The sequence below is a fragment of the Anabas testudineus genome, chromosome 8, assembly GCF_900324465.2.
Source record: "Anabas testudineus chromosome 8, fAnaTes1.2, whole genome shotgun sequence".
Taxonomy (NCBI): Eukaryota; Metazoa; Chordata; class Actinopteri; order Anabantiformes; family Anabantidae; genus Anabas; species Anabas testudineus.
The window spans coordinates 10502843-10524151 of NC_046617.1; the positions used below are offsets into that span (position 1 = coordinate 10502843).

Consider the following 21309-nt stretch of genomic DNA (forward strand, 5'->3'; position numbering starts at 1 on the left):
GCTCCGCTGTGCTGCTGTTCAGAAGCTTGGCAAGGTTGCTTATTCTCAGTGGTTTATATCAACTTAAAAGGAAAAGATTATATGAATCCCTGGGGATAATATTCTCTGCTGCAAATGTGAGCTTCAGCCAGGGCACAGCTAGCAGCTTAGCAACATTAATATAGCAGCAAAGACACACTTTGCAAGGTTAATTGCCACTTTGTGTAGCAGAAAGTGGACAACACAAAAAGAGAAAAAGTTGTTGATATAATATGAATGTAGGCATTTGCAAGAAAGCAAGCATGAGAGCCGGCTACATTTGTGCTTGCTTTGATGCAGGATCTGAACAAACATACTGAAGGCACAGCATGGATGTTAGGATATTGACCTGCAAATGTCATATTCATGCTTGCTGAATGACAAACTATCACACTGCAAGAGCTTGTAATTCAGGGGCAATTTCTGAGATGCCTTCACACTTCAATTTTTTTTTAATATTCTGCTCTATTGAAATCGCACACATTTGCACAGAATACAAAATGTATCCAGCTTCATCAAAGACCTCCCAGCAGGGCATGGTAGGAAAAAAAAAAAAATAATAACCACCATATTTCTGAAGTTGTATGCTATATTATGAACATGTAAATTCAGAGTTCAGCATCATTAGGGGAAATGTGTAAGTGAGAGAAAGAAGTGCAGTGTTGTCCAATAATGAAAGTGTTATACAAAAGGCTCTTTCACCACCTCCTGTCTATAAGCAGACTCTATATAGTTAAAGGTAAGTTTATATAGGTTGTTTTCTGTGTAAGGTGTGAAAGTTAAAACTGTGAAGACTCGACAGTGTGTTTTATCTTGTTGAAAGCAATGAGTCACTTAAGATGAGCATTATATATAGGACTTTAAGCATCCACTTGATTCTATAGTCTAGGAAGCCATGGGGTGAATGAGAACACTTGGAAATGACAGACAAGTATATGTGCATGGGTTATAAAACAAAAAGCCTCAAGGTTTTCAAAATTTACCAATGCAAGATCATAATTCTCTCCCCTGTTGTTGTCCTTGAATTTCACTTCTAAGCTCATATTCATTCACAACAGCTACAGATACCAGTGTCCTTGCAGGCCAGGGCCAACTTCTCGTGTACATCTTGGAGTGACACATCAAAACAAGTGTGAAAGGGTGAGAGTGGTATTCAGTGCAGTTTCATGTGTCTTTGTACAATCAGTGAAAAATCAAGTGATAATATTTTTGGTGGGATATAGCAGTGGTGTAAAATTAAATTTGGATTACTTACTAATATTCAAACGTAAAACCAGAGGAAATAAAAAGAAAAGGATCCAAAGTACCTACTAGTTTGCAAGTGACAAGTGTGCATCTTCAAACCTTTTGGAGCCGGTTACATTCCCTGACATCATTCAACAGGAGCTGCAGGTGAAAATGATGCTGGTCTGGTGAATGACTGGACTACAGTGGAGTTGTGTCAGTAAAACCTGTAAGCTATAAAGGCTTTCTGTTTAAATGGCATTAAAAATAGAAATGCTATTAGTGTGAAAATGTTCACACTCCTGAATATTCTTTACACTGGTGGAAGTATTTGTATTGTGCAGCATTAAACGGGTAAATAACCAAACAATAAAGATCCAGAAAGAGAAAATGTGACTCAGTGTTTGTAAAGTTGTATAGATCAACATTGTTTTATAGGTTTTGAAAATGTAATGCTGAGTTAAACACAGTTCAGTTCAATATAGTCAAGATTTTAACTTACTATTAAGTTAAGTTAAGACTTAATTTCCACTTCCATTTCTTCACGTTCAGTCAGTTCATGACCTTAAAGCTGCGGCTGCTGAAGCTGCTTTCTACCAAATTCAGTACAATGACAAGTACCTGTTAATAGTTAGCTGAATTTATTATTAACCTCCATCAATATTAGCCTACAGTATTTGTATTGTAAGAAGCAAGGACTTCATTTAAAACAGTATTTTGAAAACTCGCTAAAGATTAAACATTTTCTTTAAATTACAAAAAAGAGTCCTAATTTCTGCACAATGCATTTATAATACACACTGAGATAAATTCATTTGAAATTAGTTAAATGCATTACATTTTTGTTTGTATTCACATAATATGCATTTGCTTTATTGTCAAACGTGGCTTTTTCATTGAAAGCACACATATCATGAGTATCTGCATTTTGTGTGAATGGTTTCACCTTCTCCCACCTTGCTTCCATTATTTTACTTCTAGAGTATGCATACACTTTAAAAACTCTTTGCATTGCAGCTGTAAGGGTGAACTGCTGCATACCTTTTTCTCTGAATTCCTTACATCACAGCACTGTTGCTAAGATGGTGCTTCAAATGGCATCCATAGAGCTCACAACCACAGCAAGTGGCACCCAGAGTTCTGGAAAAAGTCCATTTGAAGCAACCAGAAAAGCGCTGGGATACATCCACAGAGGGTCATAGACAGAAACGGAGTGATGCTACATTTTATTCATATTTAAAAGTTGGGGGAAAAACATGAATATTGCAGCTGCCAAAGTTATCGGCTCCTCCATAATGAAACAAACTCTGACCATGACATTGAAAGCAGAGAAAACTTAACATTCCAGTCTGCATCCAGCTCGCATCATGGCAACATCTTGACTTTTAGAGGCTGCTAATGCTGCAGTGTGTTAGATAGATAAATAAATAAATAGTTCAACAGAGAATAGTGCTGAGCCTTGACAAAAAAAAAAAAAAAAATCAGTTTCAAGTGAAAAGCAAACATGTTGCACACAGCAGAGAATCTACTGGAGGTTACTGCTTTCAGCTAAATCATTTGGTCAAGTTCTTTGGATGCTATGACAGTGAGGATTATGAGTCCTCATGTTATTATCCTGTGTTATGATGAAGCCAAACGATGAGTCTTTAAATATCTAAACATGCTGTTCTCTAAAACACTCGGGATGTTCCTTTAAAAGACACAACGCATGTAGAATTATGATCATGTGCATGACGTCAGATGGTTGATTAAATATTTATAGCTGGCAGCCTGGGCTCATATATCTTAACAACTTCATTATGAAAGGAAAAGGTAGTTTGAGCATCGAAATCCCCTCGGAGGCGAACAGAGGAACGGCGCTGGGGAGAGTTTTTAGGGACACTGAGGACGCGTAGGACTTTTTTCTTTCTTTCTCTCTTCTCTCCCTGTCGAAACGCAACAATGAGGAGGATGAAGATGGGCGACGGGTTCATTTGGGAATCATTTCGAGGCGGCAGCGTTAGTAACTGAGCTGAATGTCTCACTTCGAGCTACTTTACAACTACTTGCCTTCTTTGAGGACTGGTACATTTTTCTCTGTGTCTTCAATTTCAGCTCCAAGTTTTCTCTCATAGTTCAGCAGCCTATGAAAAGAAATGATGCGAGTTGCGCGCAGTGGATGCCTCCAAGTAGCCACCCCTATCCTCATATACCACTCTGTCTGACTTTGCAACCTATATTACTGCCAGACTCCGATCGCAGACCAAGAGAAGAGGAAGACTCCGATGGAGAATCATGCAGCACTTTGAACCCATGGAGACATGGCACATAGGCTCCTCTCATCTACGAACAGATTCAGCGCCAGATTCGCCTTCATGTTTACTGTGTCACTGTCCTGCACCTATTTATGTTACAGTATTATTTTTTGCCGTAGCACCATCATGACAGACCAGGCCTATCAGGGGAAGAGGTGCCCACCGAGCAAGAACGCAGGGGGGAAAAAACTTCTTGAAAAATTAGACCACTGCGCTTCGCTGGAGGTCAGGTCCGCTCTGGACGAGTCTGGTGCCCAGCGACGATCGAGTGATCTCCACGGTCAAAATAAAGTCACTGCCTCCTCCGGAAGTCACTGGGCTGACATGAAGCTGAGCAACATGAGTGTTGTGCAGAAATATGGGAATAAGAAGCTGCCTAATGCGCTGATAGTTGGTGTCAAGAAAGGAGGCACCAGGGCGGTGCTGGAGTTCATCCGGATTCATCCAGATGTGCGCGCACTAGGAACAGAGCCACACTTTTTCGACAGAAACTATGACAGAGGGCTGGACTGGTACAGGTGAGAGAAAAATGAAAGAAATCACTGAAGCAAGCAGTCATATTGCTCTGAAACTTGTGCATTTGTCTTGTATTTCTGCATCGATCCTGCACCGGCTTGAGTTCCGTCACTGCTCTGTATTGTTCCACTGTGAAATGTGAGGTCTTAATTATGAGGTTGAAAAGTCGGAATGCAGTTAGGGTCTCAGTCTGAGGCACTTCACTGTAACAATTCATGATAAGGGATGAGTGATAAAACAAAGGCACCACATCTTCTGGAGGGACTTGCGCGCACTGCACACATTCTAAAGTTTCCCGTCGCCTCTAAAATCACAACTTTGATTCCACTCCGTGCGACTCTTCTGAGTGTGTATGTGATGTGCGCTGCCATGTCAGCTGTCAGCAGAGCTCTGCGGTGCTGAACAGACAGCTCCACGAAGCTGGTGTAGGATCAGTTCACACAAACAGTCACAGCCAACAGCACAGATGACACAGGCAGCCCCCAGGTTTCCAGCTGCCTTCAAACGGTTTACAGAAGGGCACAAAATGTTCCTGCGTTGGTTAGTGGAGGCAAAGGAGGTTCAACATGCCCACAGCTTCACCCCCACCCACCTCCATGTTTCTCTGTGACTTCACTAGTTTGCTGTGTAGATAAAACACTTTTTCCAGTTCATGTGTATGTTATTTCTGAGCTACTGTAAAAGTTAAATTCACACAGCTAAAACGATGGCTCAAGGTTTCTCTCAACAAAAATGGAGCAAGTCTTCAGAAAGCCTTGGTGCTGTTGTGCTACATTATGTAAACTGCTCAAGCTGCCCACAGCTTTCCACTCAAATACTCAAAATGCCACCAATGTGGCAAGAACAGACCACAAAGTGACGCTTCCAAGAACATGGAAACAAGTGATGAAGTCTGTTCTCAGGCTGCACTGCAGTAATGAACAACAGAGGCTGCACCAAAGTATTGTGTATGAGCACCTGTCCATCATGTCTCATCTGATAATTTGCTCACGTCCTATTATACATACACAATATGAGCTGTATTTAATTTACTTGCTGTCTTTTAGCAGCCTGAGTTTACACCTTTTTTTTTATAACAACGGATGATTTAATAATGAAATGTATAATTACTAAAGCATGTTTATTCAGTTAAATGTAATAATATTCAGTTCATAACTCAGTGTTGTCCATTTTCAGACTGAAAATACATTTACAAATATAAAAACAAAATGCATTATAGGTGATTTAATTAGCTCAAAGTGTACTCATGCAAATGCAAGAAAATCTACCACAAACACAAATAAAAAGGAACGGGTGTACAATGTACTAATCTCAAAAGGAGTTCCATACTCCAGAAAAATGAATCAGTGCTTTTCATCTTCAAGCTCATCGACCAGAGGCTGTAATATAATAAAAATGCATGAAAATGTAAGACACTAAAAACAGAGACCTCTGGTTGGAATTGAAAAGAAAACACTTATCACATTTAAACTTTGCATGTTTATTAAGTTCTCTTTTTATTTCCAATCCCTGATATTAATTTAAATTTTGCACATATTATACTCGGTTATTAAGCTTACATTGTGGTGCCATTTTATTTGCATGCACGGGAAGGAACCTTTTGATAGTAAAACTCCTATGGGGCTTTTTTATAGACATTCTTTATTGTTGTGTGTGTTTCACACAATAGAGAACAGAATAGAAACATCACATGAACACTCAACAGGATGAGAGGCGAAGCTAAATAGCCTACCTCAGCAAATTCCTCAGTACACAGACATTTAATATGGGCACAGAAGATGTCTCTTTTCAGTGATGAAAGGGTTAATTAATATACGGAAAGAGCACACATGAGGACAAATGTATACACTATGTAATCGAGTAGGAAGAATGTTAGACATGTTGTATTTATACCACAGGCCTTTCTTTATAAAACAAATGGATATGATCCTGCCCCGACCATTAAACCACTCCCTGCACCACTAATCTGCCATCTCATCCTAATTCAGCCTAGTGATGCTAACATTTACTTCCTGCTTAAGCAAACCAGAGGTTTAGGTTTTACAAAGTTCTTTTTATTTATTTATTTTTTTATATATTTATGTCACTCTCACTGATATTACACCACTTGTGTAAAATTATAAAGCTGGAACAACGTACACTTGTCACAAGCTGACAGTTAATATGTTCAAGATAAATACTTTAACAATTCCTTGGACACACAGTGGATTAATTCAGGCTATAGAAACAGTTATTCAACTTGACAAGTGACTGAGTGATGCTCATTGTGTTAGACTGGCCCTTAGTGATTATCTGTCACAGTATTTGGATTGTTGGAAGGATGTCACATGAAATATCTTTCCATTTTGATTAACTGCCACATTTGTCTCTACATAAAATAGCATAATGTATTTGTATATTCTTTTGTCACTGCTGTGCTTTGCTGCCCTGAGCTACTGTGAGTTGTCCCTAACAGCCCTAAATTTCATGTATTTTATAACTTTCCATCAGTGGATTTCACCTAATTATTTTTAACATTGTTATCTTTTTGATTAATTATTTAGACTGAAGTAAACTTTGAGTTTATAGTGTTGTTGACGAAGCAATAATCACACAAAACATCTTTATGCTCAGTGACAAGCTGCAGCAACAACAACAACAACAAAGAAGGATCTGGATGACAACAATACAAAATAAAGCAAGTATCCAAAATTCAAGGAACACAAGAGAAACCTGATTAATCAACAATCAGGCCCTGTTCAAATACATCAGGGGATGTTTTGGCCTTATCAATGTAAAGTGGGTCAAAAGTCAAATGTTGAATAGATATTAAGTTTGCTACAGATTTTCATGTCCACAGAGAAGCAATCTTTATGACATCACGTCTGTTTTGTACCATCCAAATTTTGTATTACCATCAAAAGGGCAAGCCTCACACTTCAGTGTCATACATAAAGTACCCACTTCATTCTTATCAGTTTAGACTGATACCATGCTGCTACATACTTTATTAACATGTTGGACAGTAATTCATTGACTTGTAACCGATAACATGCAAACATTTAATGCAAACTAAATGTAAAATCCATTCTTAACACTGAGATCTCCTACTGTATATAATCCTAATCTCTCTATAAAATACGTTAAACTCATCTTTTTTCATTATACAAGTCAAACAATTACTTGATCTCATTATCAGTAGCTATAATCTTTTAAACGGACAGACAGATACAAGTGGCACCACATTAGCTATTGTTAGTTTCCGTGTACTGGCCAGTCGCTTCGCACAGTCTGCTCTGTTACATTAAGCATGTTACAGATCATTTACGCTCAGAGGTAATATGGTGAAACATTTAATACTGTGTCTCCTGAACAGAACACACACACACACAGCCTTGTTTATTTTAGGGCGAGGGTATTCACACAACCACACAGGACCTGATAAAACAGGGACCAATTTCCTCACTCTTTTCTTCCCATCTTTTTTTTTCCACCCATTCTCCACAGAATCGTAAAGATCAAACAAACACATGTCGCTGTACACCATCAAGACTTAAAAGGGCATCTCAGCTCTATTGATTTCACAGGAGTCAGAAGCACTTCTAGTGCATTCTCTGAGAAGTGTTGAAATTGTATGAGAGGCTGCAGCTACGAATATTCTCCAGATCCACATTAATTGGCTCAGGGAGGCAGGGAGCTCTGGAACAGTATCTTCAGAAAGGTTGATGAGGACAGAAAGTTAGATGGTTCTCATTTAACACTGCAAACTACACATTATACAACAAGGGATGGTCAGGCGTAACTCTGCATTATTAATGAGCTGTCTTCATTCCAGCAGCTCAGGGACATGTAGTGGTTAACATTAATTACACAATAACGCTATCGGAGACATTTCCCCAGTGAGATTACTTTCACAACTTTTGCCACTTTAAGGAGCGGCTGTGACTCAGGAGTAGGAGCGGTCAGTCAGCCACCAATTGTGGGATCAGTGGTTCGCTTCATGGCTCTTCCACGTCGAGGTGTCCTTGGGTAAGACGGTGAACTCCACATTACCCCAAAGAGATGCAATGTAAAGGCACTTTGTTACCATCCAGCAAATTCACACATTAATATTCTGTTCTAAAATAGTTTTGCTGTTAAATCCTACTTTTCTCAATGGATCTTAATCACCCCCTTGTATCTGTGTGTCTACATTAATCACATGATCGTTTTGCTCTCTCTCTCTCTTCGGTCTTCGAGTTTCCGTTCCCAACCCCTTGTCAAGACACCCTGAGAAATAGTTGCACTACTTACGACTTATAAAAAAATTATTTATATAGCCTTATTTTGCAATCAGCAAACATTTAAAAAAAGTAAATATGGCATCTGGAAACATGAAGGTAACACAACATTCATAAACTATTAAAATAACAGCAAGGATTCAGTGACACCACATGCATTTCCCTCCAATATCCATTTTATAAAATATTTTCTATTTTCATAGTACATTAAGGTAACTCAAAACACTTGAGAGTAAGGTGCAAATCCCAATCTCTGGTGGTGAAGTTCTATGCTCTGCCCACTCATCATGCTCCTCCCTAAAACTCCTTTGCAGCTAAAAAACAGATCATGCACCTCAATGGAAAAAGAAATGCTGCCAGTGAACAAAGTGCCTGCACCATTTACTTAGGTGCAAAACCTTTTAGTGTAGATTGATAAAGAATGACAGGGTATAGTACAGTATGAATTTGTGCAGTGTATACCTTTGTGCATTGAATTTCAATAGTTGTGGTGCAATTAAATTTGTCACCATCATGTTTTATCAAACCCCGTTATTGTCCGCCATTGTGTCCTCCTCCCTTTGACGATTAGGTTGATCTATACAATATATCACTTGACTTTCTCCTTTGCATCTATCCTAATTACTATAAGTGCTACATGTAACCAAACAGTTAACTAATAATAATAATAATAATAATAATAATAATAATAATAATAATAATAACAATAAAAATAACAGTTTGTTATGAGCTGCTTTGTTTTGTTTTATTTATTTATTTTTTGGACGGGGGGCTTTTAGAGAGCATGCTGATTAAATCATTAGCGATATAATGCTTTTTTTCTTTTTTCATGGCCATAAAACTTTCTCTAAGCCGAGCAATATATTCATTTTAAATTAGGCCTAAGCTGAAAAAAATGGCACCATCACAATTCCTCTAGGAGACATTGTGATGCTGGAAATATTGAGCAGTCAGCAAGTCTTAGACCACATTTAGAGATTGTCAACTTGTTAATGTTTCCCCTTTGGCAGGCCCAGTGTAACCCTACTGAGGGGGGATGTAATCATATCTGAGCTTTCCTTTTCTGTGCTTTTATAAATGTTCACAGTAAATTCTCTGAGAGTGAAACTGTAAAAGGTGTGACAGCTAGCCGGTCTTCATTTATAAATATCCTTGACTGTCCCATTGCTACAGGCTATCCTGTATACCCAGAAGGAAAATATGAGAGCTGTAATGTTGGTGAAAATTCAAGAAATCTCATTTATGTCAGTTAAGATGAGATTTTGAGGAAGGGTATGACTTACTATGTGCAGGGGCAGGACATAAACTGCCTATCACTGATTAAGACTATCATTCATAATGTCACAATGTTATTATCATGAAGGACATTTCAAGTAAATTATATTAAACGCTGTCATCGTACCTGTTATATAGTGGGTACTAGAGCACTGAAAGAAGCCCATTACTGAATTGATTTTATATATTTAGTCAATTGAAATTAGGAGCCCCCAGCTGTAAATTCATAAGATGATCTATAAACAACAGCAACAATAATAATAATAAAAAGAATAAGCAGTAATTCTCAAAATGAAAATGTGCAGTTCAGGGTTTTAGATATTTTCCTGTCTGAATGTTTTCATTTCGGTGTGTGCGTGGATGGTAATGTGACAGCTCGTAGCTCAGTTCAATTCAACGTGTTATTGCTCAAGGAGAGCAAGTGTCAGTCATTTCCCTCTGCAGACCAATCCATGAATAATTGTTATTTCAAGGAAAACAAGAGCCTCCAGTTAAAATGACAGCGATTAAATAGGATTTGGTCCAAGGTGAAATACATTATGCACTTTTTCTTTTTTTCTTTTCCTTACAATATAGCAGAATTGTATTGTCCTGCTATAAAAGGCTTGATGCTATTGTGTGAAGGAGAAGAAACCAAGTGTCAAAAGACCCTCTGCTGGAAGACATCTGGCCAAGCCGGTCTGTTATTTTCAACCAATTTGTCTCCAATTAAATTAGAGAAATAGATGCTTGATTCTCAAGATGCTGAATTGTTATTCACCTCTGTTCCTCACCTAGCTGAATTGGCTGCAGGATTGCTGTAGCTGTCTGAACCGCTCTTTGTTAACTCTTAATAGACTTTCAAGATGCCAGGTCTCTGTTGCTGGTGATTAATGATCAGATGTCATCACAGCTGTAATCTAAGTGAGCGATACTTTAATAATGGAGCAGCCTCTCCAGTGGAGACTGGATCTATTCTGTCATATCAGGGAAGAGGAAGATGCCATTTTTAGGAAGTGCAGTCTCGCAGACATTATGAAAATCACACAGCATAAGAACATTTTCTCTGCACAGTCTACCTGCGTAATGCAAACTGTTAATGGTTTTGGGCGGCAGGGAGTAACTCTGTGGTAGAAGCTTTTCAGGACATTTCGGGACAAATGGTTTGTGTAAAATCCTATTCCCCAGGGTTGTTTTTTAAAAGTATGTTAGGAAAGTTTGACAATACAGAAATGTGGAAACTCTCAAATCAGCATTTCACTAATTATAAAATATATTAAAAAATGATCACATCATGTATAGAAAGTAAGCAGATAAACTGGCTACAGCTCAAAACAAAACTTGAAAACTCCAATTAATAAACAAATTAAAGTCCAAAAAACATGACATGCTCTCAGGACAATGCATGACTCAGGCTTTCATTTAATGAGCCTAAACAAAACCTTTTACTGACCAGACCACCGTGCTACCAACTTTGCAAATTTAATTTAATCAGGTTCCTGTGAATTAATTGAAGACCTAACACTAAAAATGGCCATCTGACCATGGTTTGCTTTATTGTAGCATAGAATAGTCATACATCTAGCTGTCAACAAGTGCTACTAATCAAACTTTACTATGAAGTATTTAATTGTGTAAATGTGACAAACATTTTTGATAATAGTTTTCACATTTTTATCACATAACATAATACACATTCAAACAATATAAAAAATGACCAAATGAATATGCTGGTATTGTAGGATGCTTCCAAATGTAGGATCAAGGATATCTCCCGAGCAGTAAAATAAATGGCTAGTAAACTTTAACTTTGCTGCCCCGTAAGTCTGTAAATAATAGCAGTAGTTATTGTAGAGCCACAGTGCACATAGTAGTGTGACAATCTTTGTAGACAAAGCCACACGTCTAACTATTAGTGGTGCATCTCTAATGCTCCACAATTAAAAATATTATTAAAAATAATATTGCCTCTGGGCAAATGACTCCAGGTCAAGGGAATTATCTCCTCCTGACTGCTCTACTTGGAAATTTCTCCAGTTTCAAATCTCTTCTTCTTCTCTTATATTCTTCTTACTGCCTATTTTTGGCTTTTATTCTTTTTTTTTTTCATTTTATTATTTCAGACCTTCCATCTCTGTTTTACCCTCTGATGGCACACAGTCACCTGTTTGAACTCATCTCTCTCCTCCCCGATACAACCTATCGGCCATCAAAAACAATCAATCTATAAATGCTTAGAAATGGTCGTGGAGATTTGACTGAAAACACCATAGTTTACTGCAACGTGTTGTGGATTGGTGCAAAGCTTCAATTGTGTAGTTTGAGATGTGGCAAAAAGTAAATTGCACTTTAAACAGTCCTAAAGTTATGATAATTTAAAGATAGCTTGCTAAAACGCATTACTGCCAATACGCTTGGTCTTAAAGGGTTACAGACCAAAGCTCATTTGTGTACAATACTGCCAAAGACTGTGACCACCAGTACTCTGCATTGTGCTTACTGTGATAACACACAGGCAACGAGAGCCCAGGAGACTTCGTCCTATAATCTAATGTGTATCTGTTTTGTTGTTGAATTACTCCAGGGACTGGACAAACACCGCATGTAATGCATACTTGGATTCAGCCCTCTCTGGTCAGCTCGTGAGTCTGCATATTTTTTAATGTGCAGGGTTCATTATTAGTTCTCGTAATGACAAATATTTGTGCTAAAGTGGGAGGTAAATGCTGTTCTCTAAATCTCTCTGCCCCTGCAGAAACACTCTACATTATGATTAATGGTTTTTTAAATTAAAGCCCAACGCATCAGTTTTTGAACATGGTTTAGTTTCTAGCCTGATTGGGTGACTGGGCAATTAAATGTGTGGATTGTGAAACATGAATGAACTTCTGATTGGTTGGGAGTGAATTAGTGTTGACTAATGAATATGGGGGTATTTGTAGTACCTCACATTGATGTCTACATGTGACACATAAGGTGCCTAGATGTATACTGTGTGCAATTACTGCACATGTCCACTGCTTCAGTTTGTTTGTTAGGTTTAAGAACACTTGCATTTTTCATGTGCAGCTGCTGTTGCATGACAATATGTAATTATGCTTCAAACATTTACTGAACGCTGGTCCTGCAATATTCAACGTTCAGTTTTAAGTTGAAAGTAAAGTGAAAAGACAGTAATACATTCTGAGTTCATTGATTGTTCACGAGGAGATGATTCAAAGCTGACCTTTACTTGTTCTGATGGTCTTGCATCCCTGATGAACCCATGATGCTCTTCAGAAGTTTAAGTTGTTGCACAAGACACAGTGTCAGAAACTTAACAATCCACTGTTTGACTGCATTTCCTCAGCTAACCTTTACACTGTGTGTGGAGGGGGGGGGAAACCTCACGTTTGGATTTGTGCGGCAATTTGCAGCTTTTTAGTTTCTCTCTCTGTGTGCAGTGTCATGCAACAGCACCAAATACAGTCTAATGTTCAGCTCACCTTTGTTGCGTTTGTGTGTCAGAGATTTCGATTGTTGTCTGTGGTTTGGATTCTGTTGTTATACTGCACTTAAGTTTGGGATGGATTGATTTTGCATCTCTGTTTGAAAAAGGTTTTTGCTCTGACAGCCATGGGATGTCCCTTTTTTGTAAAGTCTGTCTAGTCTTTGGTCAGTTGCCATCTGTTGTTTGAAACGGAGACATCCCACTCTGTACCAGCCCTGTTCATTTTCTACAACAGCAACAGCAGGTCACAACAGCCACACAAAAAATGACATGGATTAAGATGGACATTTTTCTGATAAATGAAGTGATGAGTGATAACGTGACAGGATGTTGCGTCTTCTTTGCTATGGTTCATATACTATCTGCTTTCTGGAAAAGATGAAAAAATAAAAGTCGTGCTGGCACTTCAGTCTGACTCAGCAGGGCAGCAAACAGAAAATTAGCTGTTCCCTCTAAAAGCAAATAGCACAGACCGTCCTTATCAGTTCACTTTTTCACCAAATATAACAACTTACTAACTTCATTCTTTTGGTGATATTCGTTTGGACAGGCAGCTGCATAAGACATCTGGTTTGGGGCTCCAGTGTTTTGTCTGCTGCCTGTTGATGCTGCTCTTTTCTCGGCCTCTCTACTTTCTACTCGTCTGCCTGGCTTCGTCCATTAAAGGGAATTTTTCTTCTCCACTAGACATTGTTTTTGAAATGCTGCTCCACAACAGAGCAGCTAACATTAGCTTTGAGGTGTGTTCAGACATTAGTTCATGTTTGTTTCAGAAGATATTCAACAAAAGACAAGTACCGAGGGGTTTTTGTGCAACTTTGTTTTCTGTCTTATTGGACTGTTTGTCAGTTCAAATGAAATTAGTTAATGCAGTTGTCTCAAATTAAGAACATGTATACAATATATGGAATTAATTTCAGCTACATTATGTGTATTATTGACATGTACTTCAAATGTCACCCATGTATATGTAATTTTAAGAGCAACAAAAGGTATTCATCATCATCATTGTTGTTGTCTAGAACCTACCTCAGATCAGCGAGGCTGTAATAGTCTTATTGTCCTGAATTGACTTCTTTTGAAACTGTAGCATGGGCTCCCAGTGGGAAAGCACACTGCAGAAGAATGGTGTGTCCAGGTTTAATAGGGAGTCCTAGTTATTTTTTAAATAAAGACATCCATGTCTGTGACTTATTCTACTATAATGATATTGTAGCATCCAGAGGAAACTAAGTGTGAACTCCAGACCTCCTGCGTGCACTGCTCCAACAGAGATAAATCGTTGAGCGTGATAGCCAGCAGCCTCTTTCAGGGTCACAACAACGTGCAGACTTGCTTTCAGCGCAGTGTAGCTCATTAATGACTGGCATTGGATGTCATGCTTTCTGCCAACTCTCAGCCTAACCATAACAGTTGCAGCTGGATGCTTGTTATTGTGCTTTTCTCTCACAGAGTGGTCATGAAAGCTAATCTAAAACTTGTATTCAAATCATGACAGTCTAAGATGGTCAGAGCAGTAGAAAGTATTGAATAATTGTCTTAATTCATGTCCAAGTTTCCAGTTAAAAAGTGGTGCAGTGAGGTTTCTTTATTTGAAGATGAAGCAGAAGCTTACAGGTAGGCAGGCAGGCTAGACCAACAGGAACAAAAACACTGATAAGAAAAAGAAATGGAACAGAAAACAGGAGGCAGGATGGCTGATATATAAGTCCAGATAACACATGAAGATACTGACAATCTGGCAAATCTCTTGAGGGAGAAAGGACTGTTATAGAGTTTAGATACTGTGAGTGATTAAAAGGTTGAGGACAGGTGAGGAGGTGGAGGAGGGAGTCAAGGAGCTGGAAACCTCGGGTGGCTAAAACAGCGACAGGACAGTGGTTGAACTAACTATTTACAGAATAGTAGATATTATTAAATTACTTTATCAAAGTAAACATACCAAAACATTTTCTTTTTTTTTTAAATACAGAAATAATCCACAAAAACTGCATCCCGAACAAATTAGCTTTTAACCACGTTCTCTTATTTGACCAGAAACGGGTTTCATTTACAGTATTGAGCAGATCCTTCACACCTGAGTTAATTTGCCAGAGTGATTAAAATGTCACAGTCAAGCCTGTAATGCATCCTGACTTAAAGTTTCACTAAGAATTGTGAAGAAGATTGTAAATTACCCCAAAGAATTTAGTGTTGACGCTAAGTGAGAAGGTGGTAATCAATCAGAGCACTTCACTCAAATGTCAGTTAATCAGGATGTGTGTGTGTGTGTGTGTGTGTAAGATGTTCACCTTGTAGTGTAGTGTCTTTCTCCTGGTACATGCATACTGTTCCACCAGCGATTACCCTCAAAGCAATTTCATTAGAATTAAATTTGTGTAGGTTTTCTAATTTCAAATAATTATTAGCAAGTAAGGAACATGAACAGCTTTTAATGCTCTACAACCTGCTGCAGCAAAGACCCACAATTTTATCTTTTAGTTTCAGATGCTGTGTGCAGTGCTGATAGTTTCTCAGGGGCACAGGAGGAAAAAAAAAAAAAAAAAAAAAAACCCTGAAAAGTAAATGTTAGATGGTTGGTTCAGACACCTGCCTCAGGTATCACATGTTCCCCTTCTGGCCTGATTCCTGCTATCTCAATAATAAAGAGATACATATTTGAGGCTGCTGCTTCCATGCGCTTGAGAGAGCAAAGAAAATGAGGTATTAAAAATAACAAACCTGCTTGTCAATTGCTTCCTGTTTGCTACATCACAGAAAAAATTCACATATGACCATTAAAGATGAATGTGCAGCCATTAAAATCAGCTGTAGCAGGGCTGGCTCGTGTGAATGCTAATTCTGTGATAACCAGACAAATGAACACGAACGTGAGCCTCAACTCCAAAATGCTAGATCAAAAAAAATGTTTGTAGATATTAGAGGTACCCCCGGTGTTCCTCATTAACATCACTCCAAGACAGACGACTTGGAACTTATTGGTCCAGGCTGCTCCCACTGACATGAAAGCATCCTTTATAAATACCCTTGATTTCGATAAAAATGAATACTAACATCTTTTGATCATTGGATTGCACCTTGTTCGTCTTGGCAACAGTTATGGCTAGTTATTTCTAATCATCTGAACTGACAACTACAGGTGGAAAATAGCACACCCAGAGCTCAAAGGACGCGGTTGCTGTAGATATCGGTTTAATGAGCCATTGGGTGAGATTAGAGTCATAGACGATGCACACCAGAATATGCTTCTGTTAATACTTATTTTCATCTAATTTTGTGTGAACAGGTAGTGAAGATACAGGGAATACATCACATAACTGGAAACAACTTGTTCTCAGCTTGCAGTGTCTTGACAGGAAAAACCTCTCTCAAATGAAGATTGCAATTCTGAAGATTTCAGGATTCATTCGTCTGTCAGTAAGACTCCATAATTTAAACTCTGACTTGTCACTGCTTTCATGTGCAGTTGTAATGTGTGTGTGTGTAAAAAAAAAAAAAAAAAAAAATCCAAGTGCTGCTAATAACGTTTCAAGTTTGATAGGTTGCTGTGCTTGGCTGAACTGGAAAGATTTGTATGTCAGTGAAGTGCAACTGAAACCATAACAAAAAACTTGACTGTCGCTCTTTTAATTCCCTCATCTTCTTTTAAAACATGCCCTTGCATTGACTGGACACCTGCTTTTGATAAAATCTTTTCATTTTCTTCATGGCGCTCACATTCTGATAGTTCGGGTACATGCGAGTTAAATGGAGGATCTGTCAACCAAGGACTAATCCTAATAAAGTACTTTACACAAACCTAACCTTCATTTCTGTGTCTTATCCTGACCAAATGTTAACCATAGCATTGTCATCAAATTATAAAACAGATTTTTAGACTTTATGTACAGTTTTAAAATGCACATCAAATAGTGCTACCCTGCAGATAAGGGGATTTGATCCTATGCGTCATTTTTGTGCCGTTTTCAAGTGCAGCTAAATTATTATTTGAAGGACTTGTTGGGCTTGAATATAAATGCACTATTTGGAGCTTTGCTAATTAGTCTCTTAGTTTCTATTGTAAGTACTGTAGCATTGTGTGTATTGTGAAGTGTGAATGAAACAAGTCAAAACTGAAGGGATATGGGCAGAACATGTCAAAACAGCAGAAGAGGAGGAAAAAATAACGCCTTGATGTTACATTAACCTTTTTTTACACAGTACAGCTGGCTTACCAACTTCACATGCAGTTGTCATTTTTAACACCTCTATTGTCTGCTTCAGTGTCTTCAGGGCTTCTGTGGAACAGTCTTGTAATCTGTCTAGTGCTGAGACTGTAAAAATAAAAATAAAAAAGAAATAAATCAATAACTCAAGGTAAGTTAGCACGTGTTGCAATTTCCTCTTTAGGATGGGCACACCAAGAAAACCTTCAGTGTGAGATGTCTTCTTAATTTACCATCTCTTTTTTATGAACACCTTAATCCCAGAGTCCTCAAGCTTTATATGTGTAAACATGCTGTTCACAGAATGGTGCTGCATACAGGCAGCTGCATAAACACTATTTTAAGCTGAAGCAAGTGTGACCTTTCACTGTACAGTATGTGCTCACATTGTCCACCCTGTTTTGTGATCATCTACTGTACGCATCTCTGAGGAACACTGACAAACCAGGTAACAAAAATAGTTTCCTCATACAACCAAAGATCTGTGTAGATTCTTGCACAGCCTGGAAAATGCCTCCAAGTTTTTAGTGTGCTGTTTGCTTGAAAAGGTGTTGTTCTCATAAAAGATTAATAGTTGCCTTGTGGCCCTGAGGCACCCAAGCCAACAACTCAGGATTCATAAATAAAGCTAAATGGATCAATATTTCCAAGACTTTAGAGGTAACCTATGGCTACCTCTACCTCGAGAAAAGAAAGCTTTGAGAAAGGTTAGGTTTTAATCGAAGCCTTCCCCCAGTAATAATAAAGAAAGCGTGGTATTTAATCATCAGAACTGTGTGGGAACCTACCTGAGGTCCAGAAATGGATTCACATGCTGTGAAATAGAGGTGATATTTCAGGTAATATTTAATCACACATGTAAAAGACAATTTTAATAGTACCATTTTAGAATCGTTCTGCGGCGTTATTTTGCTGACGCTATGCAGCAGTCACATTTCTGTTTAAAAGGAACGGGAAACAAAGTGTGGATGTTGAGCCGTTCATTGTCTCAACAGACAACAACAGATGCTCATTAATCAACTTTTATTGAACCAAAGTGTCAAAGGAAAACAACATATAACACAGGAAAGGAGGACTCGCATGACAAATATGACAAATAGAAACATTTGCCTGTACTTTGCAGAGCTATTATCTTGGCAGCATGATGATGATAATTATGATGCATGTTTTTGTTGTACAAGCTGTCCTGTCAACAATGAATTTCTAACAAATACATTCACATTGTGTTTATATGGGCCTGACTGATCTTTATTGATACTCTGTTTTTTTGCTTGGGAGGTTGATATAATACTGCAAAAATACAGTTTAGCTCTTCAGTCCTTGAAATATCAAACTGTATTTTATACTGCAATATCAATATTTCTATAAATTAGATGCTGCTCAGTTCATGACTAGCGTTTTTGGTTTTAGTTTGTTTGTTTTGTTATGTTTTGTTGGAGAGATTTTTTATAACATTCTTGAGCAAAGTCCTCCGCTTTAATATTTTCTTTTTCTTTTTTCTTTTTGGTAACTCTGCTCTTTCACTGCACTGCAATTCAGAGGCAAACATTGTACTATTTACTCCACTACATTTGTTTGACAGCTCTAATTAATAGTGTCTTTGCAGATTAAGACAAAAAATACAACCATTACACAGATGCAACTCAAAAAATAAATATATATGATCTATATAAAGTATCTAATCTTAAATGTTAAATTCTAGATACATTGTAAGTTCTAGTATTACAATATATAGTAAAGTAATTATACTTACCTAAGAAACAGGTCTAATAGAACAGTAACAGGGAATATATCTCCCACCAACAAATACTCTACCAACAGTACAAAATTTCTAATTGTAAAATTGTTTCACCACTGTCGATGATGGACATGCTGTTGGACAGGAATAGAGCAACTCTTGCTGACTCATTCATCTGTGTTTTCTTCTTTTGTTTCTCTCCCAAGGGGGCTGATGCCGCGAACACTAGACAGCCAGATCACATTAGAGAAGACTCCAAGTTACTTTGTCACCAGGGAGGCACCAAGACGCATTTCCAGCATGTCCCATGAGACCAAGCTGATTGTTGTTGTGCGTAACCCGGTCACAAGAGCCATCTCTGACTACACACAGACTCTTTCTAAGAAGCCTGATATTCCTACATTTGAAGAACTGGCCTTTAAGAACAGAAGTTTGGGTCTTGTAGACACTTCCTGGAATGCCATTCGCATTGGGATGTATATTCTGCATCTGGAGAACTGGCTGCAGTACTTTCGCCTGTCGCAGATTCACTTTGTGAGCGGTGAGCGTTTGATTACGGATCCAGCAGGGGAAATGGGTCGTGTTCAGGACTTTTTAGGACTGAAACGAATAATCACGGACAAGCACTTCTACTTTAATCGAACCAAAGGCTTCCCCTGTCTGAAGAAGCCGGAGAGCAGCAGCCAGCCGCGATGCCTTGGCAAATCCAAGGGTAGGACTCATGTGCAGATCGACGAGGAGGTTATAGAGCAGCTGCAGGAGTTTTACAGGCCATTTAATATCAAATTCTATGAAACTGTGGGACAGGACTTCAAGTGGGACTGAGAGTGACACACCAAAACAGCATTATTTTAAAATTGCTGATGTGTTAAAATATAACTGAAGGTATTTTCATCAAAGTGTTTAAATGACAATGTTATCAAACTACAATATGTAATTAACACGACTGCTATCAAATAATAGAAAATTCAGACATTAAAATACAATAAAAAACGGTTTCACATCATGCTGGGCTCCTATGATGATAAAAGTGCCATTTCTTTTTTTACTAAATACAGAACATGACATATAAATTCATGAACAAGTAACCAGCATTAAATGATTAACCAATTCATTAACCAGCAGCCATCACAATGCCTCCCTGCCATTTAGCCATGCCAAATCTGCATTAATGACATTGTTTGAATATTCATTACCCACAGTGGATTACTTATTTATTCATCATGTTCATTCAATTAAATCACTGGCATTACAGTTAAAAATGAGCACTCAACATGCATCAAAATGTCAGATGAATAATAAAATCAACCTGTTCAATCATTCTTCACTGCAATTAAGCTCCTTATTGTTAAAAAAAGCTCATAACAAACAGTAACAGATTTACTGAATAGATGTACTATAATTGAGAAGAAAACATAACAACTATTTTAAGACAGATTCTTTGACTCTGAAAATGGTTTAACATTGAATTCTGATTTTTCTGTGTTAGTATTTTTTTTGTTGTGATCATTGAAATTAAAACTCTAAAGGTCTTACATTAAAGACTTGATTTGCCGTCTTTCTTGCTTCTGTAAATGTACATAATATTCCCCTACACTTATCAACACTCAACTTAAACCTGTACATACAGACCATGAGACTACAATATCATACAGACATCATGTGATTTAGAAATTCTAATCAAATTCTCCAGAATACAGTTTTTAACAAAGGAGTACCAAGACTTGTATTGCTCCTTACCTAATGCTACCATGCATGTCGCTGAACTCACGAGCTTTCAAGGTTCCTTCTTTGATGGATTTGATCATGTTTATTCTCTGACAAGGGTCGTCACTCTAAACAGCTAGATTAACCTCCTGAATTTTCACCATGGATCCAATTAGGGCTGTCATCATACTTATGATCATATTCTTCTAAAACTTCGAACATTCTCGACACCAAAGAGGAGGAAAGGTACAGAAGACCAAGGAACCCTTGGAAAAGGCAAAAATATCATAATAAAGGCCCAAATTAAATAGAAATTTAAATTTATAGGTGAAAAATAATTTACAGATTACATTACTAATCCCTAAGAAATATTTGTGTCCTCCATTAATACAGCTTTAGGTTTAACTTCTATTGTAAACTGTCCATTAAAGTAGATTTATTGTACATTTCACATATTGTTCAAAAGTGCTGCAAAAACAAACCAACCAGTGAATTGATGTTTATTTTTTTGATGTTTCTTAGATTCATTGCAACTTTTGATTCAGTGCATGTGGAAACAGACTCTAAGAGGTTATTCAATTGACATATTGGATAATATAATATG

General features: G+C 37.8%; 1 protein-coding gene across 1 annotated transcript; it reads left to right on the plus strand.

Annotated features, from left to right (window-relative positions):
* The first annotated feature begins 3537 nt into the window (after positions 1-3537).
* On the plus strand, positions 3538-19913 carry hs3st2 (heparan sulfate (glucosamine) 3-O-sulfotransferase 2). Its single transcript, XM_026347927.1, has 2 exons — positions 3538-4054; positions 19205-19913. The coding sequence occupies exons 1-2, from the start codon at positions 3543-3545 to the stop codon at positions 19821-19823; spliced, it is 1131 nt and encodes a 376-aa protein (XP_026203712.1). The 5' UTR covers positions 3538-3542; the 3' UTR covers positions 19824-19913.
* The last annotated feature ends 1396 nt before the right edge of the window (positions 19914-21309 follow it).

What these genes read in the sequence shown, in the direction of transcription:
- hs3st2 (XM_026347927.1), top strand. Translation starts at nt 3,543, where the DNA reads ATGGCACATAGGCTCCTCTCATCTACGAACAGATTCAGCGCCAGATTC. An exon ending in AGAGGGCTGGACTGGTACAG is followed by an intron (nt 4,055 to 19,204) that starts GTGAGAGAAAAA and finishes TTCTCTCCCAAG; the next exon opens with GGGGCTGATGCCGCGAACAC.